Source organism: Limulus polyphemus, unplaced genomic scaffold (assembly GCF_000517525.1).
Source record: "Limulus polyphemus unplaced genomic scaffold, Limulus_polyphemus-2.1.2 Scaffold9435, whole genome shotgun sequence".
NCBI classification, from domain to species: domain Eukaryota; kingdom Metazoa; phylum Arthropoda; class Merostomata; order Xiphosura; family Limulidae; genus Limulus; species Limulus polyphemus.
In genome coordinates, this window is record NW_013675045.1 from 10,734 (window position 1) to 23,306 (window position 12,573).

A 12,573-nucleotide genomic window follows, 5' to 3' on the forward strand; every position below is an offset into this window, starting at 1 on the left:
TTGTAATGATTCTCTAAAATGTTAAGGTAGGATCACTAGGGTCTAGCTGGATGTCATGGAAACTTACCTAAACCATATGGTGGTGTTTGTAATCGTTCTGTAAAGTGTTAACCAGCTAGACCCTAGTGATCCTACCAGGTAAGTTTCTATGACACACCATATGGTTTGGTGTTTATAATGTTCTGTTTTAACGTTCCAAATTACTATGTTATTTATTGATTTTGCTGCACTTAATCAAAACTGACCTCTGATTGAAATTTTCTAAGTTTTCATAGTGACAGACTTTTGCAGAAGTGTATTGAAACGTATTTTTTTAATGCACAAACAACCCTGAATTACAACATTCCATGTTTCAGCAGTATTTAAATGTTAAGATCAAGGTGACTTGCCACACATATGATAACATCCATGTAAGGGTAAAATGCTCCTTTTTTGTGATGAAGGCAGTAAATTACTATCAAAACATGGTAAGGTGAATTAAGGTTTATGTTAGAGAAATAGTTTTATGTGTTTCATTGACCTATATGATATTAGTAGATAATATTCTATATACTTAAGCTACTCATAATATTATGTTGTTATTTTATATATCCTTGAGATGCTTAATATGTTGTTATTAATGTCCTAAAATCTAGCCTGATTTAACCTTATGATGTCAGCATATTTATTTCGAAATCTAAAATTTGAAACTACAATGGAAACATAAATAGACATTTATATGGTAAAGTTTTGAACCTTTCCTTTTCTATCCTGTTTCAGTCATGAATAGTACAATTATGACTAATAACTATTCAACTTGTTTAAGACATACAATTTTGATCCTCTCTTTTTCTATCCTGTTTCAGTCAGTGATATTACTCAGTGACTTGCTCGTGAATTGCCCTTATTCTCAGTTGTCAATAACTATCAGAAAGTATGCCTGATTTCTTGCTGTGAGTTATTTGGCAGATTAAATGACTTCAGCATTGAAATGAATGGAACACAAAAAGCCACTATCTAGTTTTAGATTTTAAACATGTTTATAAGATCAGTTGAGTAGGAATATCCCTTATATGACAGAATACTCCCTGAAACAATTATATAGAACCTTGTTACATGAAGAAATACTTGAAGAAATCTCCTTCTGATGCGTAATATTTACTCCTGAGACAATGAAACAAGACGTTGTCACACAGGCTAGTGTCACAGAATAAGAATATTCACATAAGATGTTGAAATAAACAGATGTTACATTAGAAAATGCCATACTGACCTCCCTTCTGAGGTGTAATATATAACTAAATAATGATACAAAATGTCCACCATTTTGTTTCCACGCCTTTCAAAGAACATTCTTTACATAGAGTTTCAAAGAACCAGTTTACACGTTCCTCAGTCTCAGATAATATTTATACTTTATTCTTCCCATCCATAAAATGTTTATACTGTATCGTCCCAGAATTTCAAAGAAGTACACTGCATCAGAAAAGGTTTCCGTTGTACTTAGAGTTTCAGTGAAGGTTTACATTTTATTTAGTTTCAGAGAAGATTTATACTATATATAGTTTTAAAGAACGTTTCCACTTTATTTAGTTTTAGAGAACCTTTACACTGAATTTAGAGTTTCAGAAAAGGTTTTCCTGTACTCAGATATTTGGAGTACGTTTGCCTTGTGTTAATCAGAATTTGGGAGAACATATGCTTCATACTGGGAGCGATGGAGAATGTTTACACTTTACTCAGAAAATATACTAATTATATCCGTTCTGTTAACAGGTTGTTTATAAAGTTATATATCAAAATGTGCTCCAAGTTAACACTTATTTTTGGTTTCTTCATCATAAATTCTCGTGTAATCTTTAACAAAGTGTTTTTTGTTTTGTTTTTTTAGTGATCTTGTGTGGGACACACTGAACCGGGTATTGGATAAAACTCTCAGTTCACCCAAAGCACCTATGTTAACTTTACTACATGACCAGTCATTTGTTCGCAAAAAGTCTCGGGGTACCCAGACCAAAATTAGTTATAAGAAACCCCACTTCTACCAAACCCAAAACAACTTAATATCTGCTGTGTCGGGTGACTCTAGAGCGTATACGTCACGTACTAACTCCGCCAGGAGCACTGGAAACCCAAATAGTACAAGTTGCAGCTCTAGTGACTCCACAGACGAAGTATTTACTGAAAATACAGACCATAAGTATATCAAAAAGAAGACCCATCTGACAAGTCCACTCCTTGGCTTTTTGACCATTTCCAAATCGCACAAATCATCAAGCCAGAAACAACCTTCTGTTAATGCCTCATCACAAACTGAGAAAAGACAAGTGCAAGAGACAACAAACACGACTGACTCAGCTCCTTTCACATCAGTATCAGGAATAAATCAAGGAATGAATGAACCATCTTCACGAGATCTGAGTGGAGATACACTATCACAATCAGTGATGAGCGATTCTTTATCATCATCTCCACCGACCCCATCACCACTTCTTTCTACAACAAGAACAACTCGACCTCCCCCTCCCCCTCCACCACCACCACCTATTCCTCCGTCGGTAACAACTGGTCCTCCTCCACCACCACCTATTCCTTCTTCAGGAACAAGTAGTCTTCCTCCTCCACCACCACCATTACCAGGAATGAGCAGTGCCCCTCCACCACCACCATTACCAGGAATGAGCAGTGCCCCTCCACCACCACCACTACCAGGAATGAGCAGTGCCCCTCCACCACCACCACTACCAGGAATGAGCAGTGCCCCTCCACCACCACCACCACTACCAGGAATGAAGAGTGCCCCTCCACCACCACCTCCTCCGGGTATCTTACCAAGAGTACTACCATCTTTCTCCAAACAAAATGTGCCACCGTACCTCCTTCCTGGATCATCGCACACGTTTCCAAAACCCAAACACAAGATGAAAACCTTGAACTGGTCTAAGATTCCAAATGGTCTTATTTCCCGTAAGTTGTATGTATTTTAAACAAAAGAATCTCCACCTATTTAATCATGGTGAAAACTAAGTTATTTAGCAATATAAGAGATATTTTTACGTATATTTTGGGGTAAAAGTTTCATAACATGTAACCATTGATATCACCTGCAAGGGTGAAAGTCTGTTTAAGACTGAATATTTATAAAATTATTATCGCAGAACATTAGTTTTTAACTCGTGATAACTTTTGACTTGTGTTTTAGAATGCAAAATAAAATTTGATTTCCAATTAATAAACAACCTGACCGCTTAGTTTTTTCGATAAAACTGTTTTTAGTGATGAGATTGAAAGTGACTTGTTCAAATTAAAACTTATAAAACGAAATCAAGAAGACTGAAGATACCACACTTTCAAGTCAGACAAGTCTAAATGTGGTATTCCAGATTCCTTAGATTACCTGCATCAATGATAATTCCATTAAACATTATCAGGGATATAATTCTCAACTCAGAGTAACTTGTACACATTTCTGTACCATGTTATTAGAGTTTGTTTCTGCTTCCACATGGATCTCTCTAAATGGTCAATACAACCTACTACTGAAGTTAGCTTCTCCTACATAGATCTCACCACGTGATTCACACAACTTGCCATTAAAGTTGTCTTCTTGTTCAACATGGATCTCCCCAAGTGGTGTAAATAATTTCTATTAAAGTTAGATCATTGTTTCACGTCGTTCTCTTCAGGTAATCCAAACAACTTGACATTTAAGTTAGATTCTTGTTCAACATGGATTTCCCCAGGTGATCCAAACATCTTGTTATTAAAGATAATCCTTCTTACACCTAAATTGTTCCAGATGATCCATACAACTTGCTGTTATGTCATCTTCTTATTCCACATGTATCTCCTTAGGTGATCCAAACAACTTGTTATGGAAGATAATTATTGTTACACATAGAACTCTTCAGGTTATTCAAACAAATTACTACCAAGTTGTTTTCTTATTCCACATGAATCTCACCAGGTGAGCCAAAACAACTTGCTATTAACATTAGCTTCTTGTCACATATGGATCTCCCCAGATGGTTTAAACAACTTGTCATTAAAGTTAGATTCTTGTTTCACATGGATCTCCTCAGGTGATCCAAACATCTTGCTATTGACATTAGCTTCTTGTCACACATGGATCTCCCCAGATGGTCTAAACAACTTGTCATTAAAGTTAGATTCTTGTTTCACATGGATCTCCCCAGGTGATCCAAACATCTTGCCATTTAAGATAATACTTTCTACACCTGGATCTCCCCAGATGGTGTTAAGCATTATTCATCCAACAAATCTGCAATGGACAGAGAGAACTAATGTGTCAGTCAAAAGATAGGCTTTGACTCATTTAGTGGAGTAATTATTAGTGACAAGCAGTAGTGAAATAACTACAACTGTCTGCTGAGTTCTCTCTGAAGACACCAGTTTTGTTTTTCCTATGGGCAGTGCACATAGTATATACGATACTTACACAAATGCTTAGTATTTGTATGAATGTGGCCAGAAAAAATACACTTTCATACATTCACAACAGCGCATATCCCACCCCTTACAAAGTATCACTATTGAAGGTACATTATTCCATCCTATACTTGTAATTGGTTATACAAGTGTGATGTTTACAATTCACCTTACTGCAAGAAAATACTGCCAAACAAATTGGTACTTTCCAATACTTCTTGACTTTTCACCCACCAAATTCCCCACAGATCCCTGACATTCATTCATTCCTTATTAACAATTAATACTGGAGATGACCAAACATTCTCCTTCAATGTCCATTCAACTCCAGCTTTATCCCTGGTACTCCAAGTAAGCTTTCTTTGTGATTGTTTTATATCATCATTTTCTTAGTGATGTTATAATTATTGTGAAATACAATTTGGTCCCACAAAACTACTGTAAACTCCATCAGCAGTTCATGAGTTCTAATTCTTGTGTTGAGATAGATCACTGTTTGAACATCTGTTCTACCACTACAGCAGATACGAAGTTGCATGAGACTGCATCTGTAGTACACAAAAAAAAAACATTATCGGCGTGTCCTTCTCAACAATTATACTGTTCTTGATCCCAATCTGTTTGGTACTAAATGGTTTTACTGAAAAAGTTGTAGTTCACATGTTGCAAAAGCAAAACCAGTTCACAATTTCCACAGATAGTCTGTCTCTATGATATTAACTCTAAACCCATGTTCGAGATAGCTAGCTTTGTTTGGTGAGCAACATTGCCAAGATGAAGTTCACAATGCAGACTGCTGTATCCACCTGAGCAAGTGGTCAGAAGTAGTCCTAGACTTCAATAATTTAAACTAACTGGAGTAGATGCAGATATAGCTTGTTATTCATCTTCCAGTAACTGTTGTGGCATCTACTGAACAGTATTCTCACATGTTATTCCTATCTTGCAACAGGATATATACATTCCTGAAACAAGTAACCACAGATAAAACAGAGTCTTCTTCCTTCATGACATGGCACCTTCAACAGCCAAATTAATGTCGTTGATAAACTTGTTGTTCCATCTAGAACCATTTTGAATGTACTCCGATACTTTGCCGTCTCTACACTGTTATTTTGAGCCTTATGGGCTGTCATGTACTTTGTAGGTTTTAGGAATAGGCTTTGCAGTTGTAGTGCTCAATTTGACATGATAATTTGAAACTGCACCATTGTAGAAACTGTTTTTGTCAGAAATGAAATGTCACTGAGACCAATGTGGTGTGATGATGGTTCGTTCAGTAGCTCCATAATTAACATTATTGATGAGTATATCCTCAGCAGCAGCAGAGACGTGCTTGGGAATGTCTTCCTATGAATCTTTATTAAATCATCTACATAAGCAGTGAAATGTTTGTAGACCAGGGTAAGACCTATGGTGGCACAACTGATTGACAACTGTGTCTCCTTTATGAAGTTCCTCCATGTCGAATTGCTCTACCCCGAGAGCTGGACTTTTTATACTCAGCATAATGTGTTGCATCTCCTTTCCCTAAATTCATCAGTCTCTGGAATCCTTGAGGAAACAGTCCAAATCCTCCTTTAACACCCTCTTATCTGATTCATTACTATAATTAAATTATGGTGCAGGCACTGACATACACGTACTATCATCTTCTTTAATGCTACTACTGTGCTAATGTAATTTTGTATTTAGAAAAGGCCTTCATCCTTTTTGAAGAGTTAAAAGACGCGTAAATTCTGAAGAATATGGCATTCTACTACGACATTTTGGGATGTGCATTATCATTACATTTCATATTGACCTCAGCCACTAAAACTGGTCTAGGAGCATCATGCTATTTGCCAGCTAGGAAATATCTTGGCTGTACCAAGGATCTTGGACTATGGTGAAACGCTGGCTGCTCTACCTGATGAAACATGGATGTCATTACCTGGACTAGTTAGTAATACCAGCAGATATCATACAGTGGTAGCCAGTTTTCTCCTACCACTTATTAATCCCAATTGGTGAATAGAGAACACACATAATAGCTTTCATCTTAAACTGATGAAAGCTATTGGTCCAGAACAAGAAGAACTCTAATTCTTACCACATTCTCGAATGAATCTCTCATTTCACCCACAGCTTCCTTTTCTCCAGGTTAATTACTGTGCAATCTTCATAATCGTGATTTACAGGCTTTACAATCAAAGAAATAAAAAGAATATTTTAAATACAGAATCTCCAATTTCACATCCTTCGGTCAAGAATGTTACTGATAATTTAAATTGTGGATTTCGTGTATACTGATAACCGCCATATATATATGCAAAACGCAGGTTCAGGAAACAATATGTAAGGAATGATTTCAAACTCAAACGAAAACAGTGCACAAGTAGAATAAAATGATTATTCAGTTGACATAACTGGTGAAAGGGTTCAAGATATCAGAAAAACATGTAAGCTCAAGAAGTCTTGATACAAAATAATAAAAACCTTATAACCCGAGCTCTTTCGAAAAGTTGACATTTTTTCTTCAGGGGCGAATTTGTGAAAGGGTTGATGCTATATTCTTGTGAAATAAATTATTAATGATTTATGCAGTACTGTAGTTTAATGAATATGCCTTTTTATATAACATTCACAAAATGTTTTGGTTTAAGTACTTTGAAAAAGTGTTCCTCTCGTCTTCTTTTTAAGGCCCCAGGTGGATCAGCGGTAAGTTATTGGACCTGCAACTTTTTAATAGAGTTATATTTCTGTGGTAGACAGGATGCAGATAGCCCATTGTGTAGCTTTGCGCTAAAACAAACTTTTTTTTGTTTGGACATGTGGCGCTGTGATATTTTAGTTTAATTAAACATTGATATATTCGTTCGGTCAAGGGTAATTATTATTTCTTCGCTGAGAGACATACTGTTTTTCCATTGTTTCTTCCTCCATTTCTTCATTTTTCGGGGTATTATATTAAAACTTATGGTTACACCTTGGTTCAATACGCCCACATACCTTTTTCATTTTATGATTTAGGCCTTTTCAAATAAATTTATGGAAAAAAAAAGTCAAACAATCCAAAAACGTATATTTTGGTCTCCTGTGCATTAATATGTACAGCAAAGTGACAATTGGAAAAATTATAACTTTTCATGTGCCCAACACAATGACATACATAAAAGTTGAATTTGCCTAATTTCAGTCTTTTTAGGGGAAGGGAGGTCACAAAAAAGCATAATCTTGGGGTTTGGGGTTAATTACTCGGCCAATTTACATGAGATTTGGTACAAAAATACTTTTCTGCAGTCCCCAAACATTGACAAACAAAAATGGTAGACTTGCCCATTTTTAGTAATTATAGAAGAGTCAAGATGCCACAAAAAATCATAATTTTAGGGGTTTTTGGCAATTACTTCCCCGTTTTTCTGCCAGTTTACATGGAATTGTGTACAAAGTCATTTTTTTCATGTCCCATACATATACAAAAAAAATTTAGGATGTACACATTTTTGGTCATTTTATGGGGTTAAGAAGTTAAATGAACCCACAATTTTAGGGGTTTTGGTCAACTACTTAGCTTTGTTTCGAACAATTTACATGGAATTTGGTACAAAGCTACTCTTTGTAGATCACAAACAGAGATTGAGACTATTTTGAAATTTTTATCTTTTGCTCAGTTTTTCAGTGAGAAAAGTGTAGTTTTGGATTTTCGTGAACTATCCATGTGTACGTCAACCAACTTATATGAGATTTGGTACAAATATACCATTTCGCAGTGATATAGACAGTTTTCGGTTTTTCTATGTTTTTCATTATTTTTCTGCTGTCAAAATTGTCCATGCTGGGATTGCGTGACGCAAATATTTGTCTCTTTAATAATAATTAATTTCTTTAAGTCTACATTATTAAAAAAACGTAGTCGTAATACTTGATTTAACATGAATAGCTTCAATAAACTTAGTCGTAATACTAGATTTAAAATTAATAACCAAAACATACTCTTTTGTTTTGGCTTACTAACATCATTTAAATTATTGTGTTATTTTACAATTAAATGGTGACGTAATATTTTAGATAACACTAATAATGAAGTGCTACAGTTTATAATCTGTATATTGTTACGTCTGTGTTCGTTTGTTAATTTCCCGTAAAATTTTTTCCGGAGAAATTCAGCGACACAAGTCCTTTCTTAAATAAAACTAGTTTATTCTTTCTCAATACAACTTTACAATACACTTAATTTCCACAGTGACTTTCACTTAAACAAACGCTAGAATTCAAAACGATTCACGTACTTTACTTACGGCTTGACTCAATTATCTGGCTCCATATCTCTCTGCCTGCAATTCCAGTCCCGATTCATTGTCTGGCGCGCTTATATACAAGAATAGATGGCGCATAGAGAAGACTAGAGTTGCCACGAACAGACATGATCCTTCTGGAATCTCCAGCGTGCATGCGTCCAGCGTCGCGTGACTTCCGCTGTTGTAACAGAATCATACAATTAACACAAATGACTAATAATAATGAAAGTATTTGAGTTAACACATGTAGCTAATGCTTGTTGTTCTGTTATTTGTGCTAATACAAATGGTCATTAGTGGTTGAAGTATTATTTAAGTTAATACAAATGGTTAGTAGTGTCTGAAGTATTGTTTAAGTTCACATAGTTCATTAACAGTTACTTGGAGTATTGCTTGAATAGTTGTTGAAGTATTATGTGAGTATAACACTTATTGCTGTATTATTTAACAAGACTGGTAATGTTTTATAGATGAAAGTTACTTATGGAGTGAATTGCTGTTGTACCGTTGTATTATTTAACAAGGCTGGTAATATTTTATAGATGGAAGCTCGTTTATGTAGTAAATTGTTGTTGTACCGTTGTATTATTTAACAAGATTGGTAATGTTTTATAGATGGAAGCTCCTTATGGAGTTAATTGTTGTTATACTGTTGTATTATTTAACAAGATTGGTAATGTTTTATAGATGTAAGCTTCTTATTAAACCTTTCGATCTCAACGTTCACATCCTTAGAGTTTTCTAGCAGGTGTTCTAGACCTATCTTATTAAATCTTTTGTTGCTGTACCGTTGTATTATTTAACAAAACTGATAATGTTTAATTACAGATGGAAGCTCCTTATGGAGTGAATTGCAAGAAGACAACACAGACGTGAAGCTCAACTTTGAACAAATGGAAGAATTATTCTGCCAAAAAGCAAAACAGACAACTGAAGTAAAATCCAAGAAAGAATCTTCAGAGGTTAGATGTATTTTAGTGTAAACCAAAAGCAAAAACAAAAGTGTAATGAACTAAACTTTCCAAAAATGTTTAGAATATTTAACAAAAACCTTTAAACTAGGTTATACTGTTACGACAACGCAGGTCACGTGACGCTTGTATCACGCCACTTCCTTCTCGAACCTTCATGAAATGTCGAGAGACTACTACATTGGGGTAGTCTTATATATATAAGACCGGCCAAGAAACAACGGAAGAAAATGAGTAATTGAATGTATGCGGACAGAATATTGTTGGCCACTTGAGACATTCGTTGTGAGTTATAGCGTTTGTTATACAGCAACTGTTGAAATTAAGTGTATCGCGAAGTTGTATTCAGAAAGAATAAACCAGTTTTATTTAAGAAAGGACTTGTATCGGTAAAGTTTCTTTGGTAAGAATTTTTACGGAAATTAACTAACGAACGGAGACGTAACAATACTTTTAAAAACAAGCAAAAGCCTAAACTAGTAAACAAATGTTTCTAAGAATCAATAAGAACAAGAGAAACATATTAAATTCAGTTCTAACAACTTAAGTTTCAGTCATTTGGTTTATGAAAGATGCAGTCATTATCATTCCATGACAATCTGTAAGAAAACATGGATCATGTTATAAATTCATTAAGTTTGTGAATACAATATAGTCCATTCAACAAACTAATGCATTCTCATGGAAATAATTGGAGGTGCCCAAGGGACACAAGGGGTGAAGGTTATCTGAAATACATTGATTTACATTTAGATACCAACTTTGTTATTACTGAAAGTTACACAGACTGTTGTAGAATTGAATTTCAACTTTTGGGTCTAATAGACTTTTTCATTCTGCCATATCGAGGCTCGTCACTGCTGTAATGTCTACCAGGAGAGCCGAGAAGTTAGGCTTGCTATCAACATCAAGTTCTAGAGTGTCAGTTTTAACAGTAGTTGACTCACGAAGTATGGAAAAAGAAATAAATTTACACAAACAGCAAGTATTTAATAGCACTTACAGTTTTCAAAACAATACACAATACTCCACAATAAAACGAACAATAGGACCAGTGTATTGTGTGTGTGTGCGCTTTAGAATGAAAAGTGGGAGACTAGCATGTTGCAGTAAAAGTTTTAATAATAAATGTAACTCTTGCTATTGCGAGTTGTTCCTCCTCTAAGTTAAACTAAATAAAATAAAACTAAATGAAAAGAACTTCAAGTTAACTTTGAGTAAGTTACTATCCAACAAAGTCTAACTAACTACGTGAAATCCAAGTCCTAATTTGGATTTCATCAAAGAACTTTGCTTAGCGAACGATTGTTATAATACTGTTACGCCTCCGTTCGTTAGTTAATTTTCCGTAAAAATTCTTTCCGAAGAAACTTTACCGATACAAGTCCTTTCTTAAAAAAAAACTGGATTATTCTTTCTGAATACAACTTTGCGATACACTTAATTTCAACAGTCTCACTATAACAAACGCTGTAACTCACAACGAAAGTCTCACGCGCTCAACTCAACAATACTCTGTCCGCAGTTCAATTACACATTACATTGTTCCCGTCGCTTCTTGGCCGGTCTTATATATACAAGACTACCCCATATCTAGTAGTCTCCCGACGCTTCATGAACGTTCTAGAAGCGCGTGGCGTGTTACTAGCGTCACGTGACCTCCGCTGTCATAACAATACTGTTACGTCTCTGGTCGTTGGTTAATTTTCCGTAGAAATTCTTTCCGAAAAACTTCAGCAATGCAAGTCCTTTCTTAAATAAAACTAGTTTATTCTTTCTCAATACAACTTTGCAATACACTTAATTTCCACAGTCACTTTAACTTAGACACACGCTATAATTCACAACGATTCACGCACGTTACTTACGGTCACCACTGCTCGCTTGAGTCAGTTATCTGTCTCTATATCTGTTTATCTGCAATTCAATTAATTATCTCGCTTTATTTGCCTGCTTATATACTAAAATAGAGGGCGCGTAGAAAAGACTAGAGTTGCCAGGACGAGACATGATCGTTCTAGAAATTCCAGCACGCATGCTTCCAGCATTGCGTGACTTCCGCTGTCGTAACACTGTCCCTTCCTTAGTATTGTTCATCCCGAACAATAGCCACTTAAATTAAACCAATAGATAATTAACAATAACTTAATTAAATGTACATAATTTACAAACACAAAATTAAAATTCAACAAGGTCTCTTAATTTTACGGGACGTATCTTCTTCCGTACTGGTCTCCATCTCATTGTTCACTTCGTCCCAACTGAAATGTCCTGGACCGTGATAATGCTAAAGCCTATTGGCATGCACCACCTTTGGCTTACCTCGCCGACCACATTTTATTCGGAAAGTCACGTCTGAGAGACGATCCACTATGTCATATGGGCCTTCCCATGGAGAAGACAACTTAGGAGAGTTTCCTTTGGTCTTCCTGGGATTATACAACCACATCTTGTCTCCTGGTACAAAGCTGACTTCAGTAGACTTCTTATCATAACATAGCTTCATCGAAATAGCAGACGTTTTCAAGTTTGAATGCACTTGATGGTGAATGTTATCCATCCTTTCCGATAACACTTTCACAAACTCTGACACATTTTCAGGCAACTCTTCGTAAGGTGGGCGTCCTGTTAACAGATCCACTAGCAACCGAAGTTCCCAACCGAATGTCAACTTCGCAGGAGTGTATCCAGTGGCTTCAGTGGAGGGAGTAAGACATCCCAGTCATCTTGGCGGCTATTACAAAACTTTGCCTATTCATGTCCCAGTGTCCAGTTGTACTTTTCTACGATCCCATTAGACTGTGGGTGAAGTGGTCTTTCGTATGCCAAACAACTTGTAGCATTCATGGAACACAGCTGATTCAAAGTTACGGCGTTGATCTGAATGCAGTTTG

General features: G+C 35.7%; 1 protein-coding gene across 1 annotated transcript in view; it reads left to right on the plus strand.

The window, feature by feature from the left end:
* LOC106475921 (inverted formin-2-like) overlaps positions 1–9,670 on the plus strand; it is a gene marked incomplete at both ends in the record, with an annotated part of 19,708 nt that extends 10,038 nt beyond the window's left edge. The window contains 2 exons of the mRNA XM_013936595.1: positions 1,871–2,946; positions 9,537–9,670. Coding sequence (XP_013792049.1) covers positions 1,871–2,946; positions 9,537–9,670 — 1,210 coding nt within the window. The remainder of the gene's footprint in view (positions 1–1,870; positions 2,947–9,536) is intronic.
* Between the last annotated feature and the right edge of the window lie 2,903 nt (positions 9,671–12,573).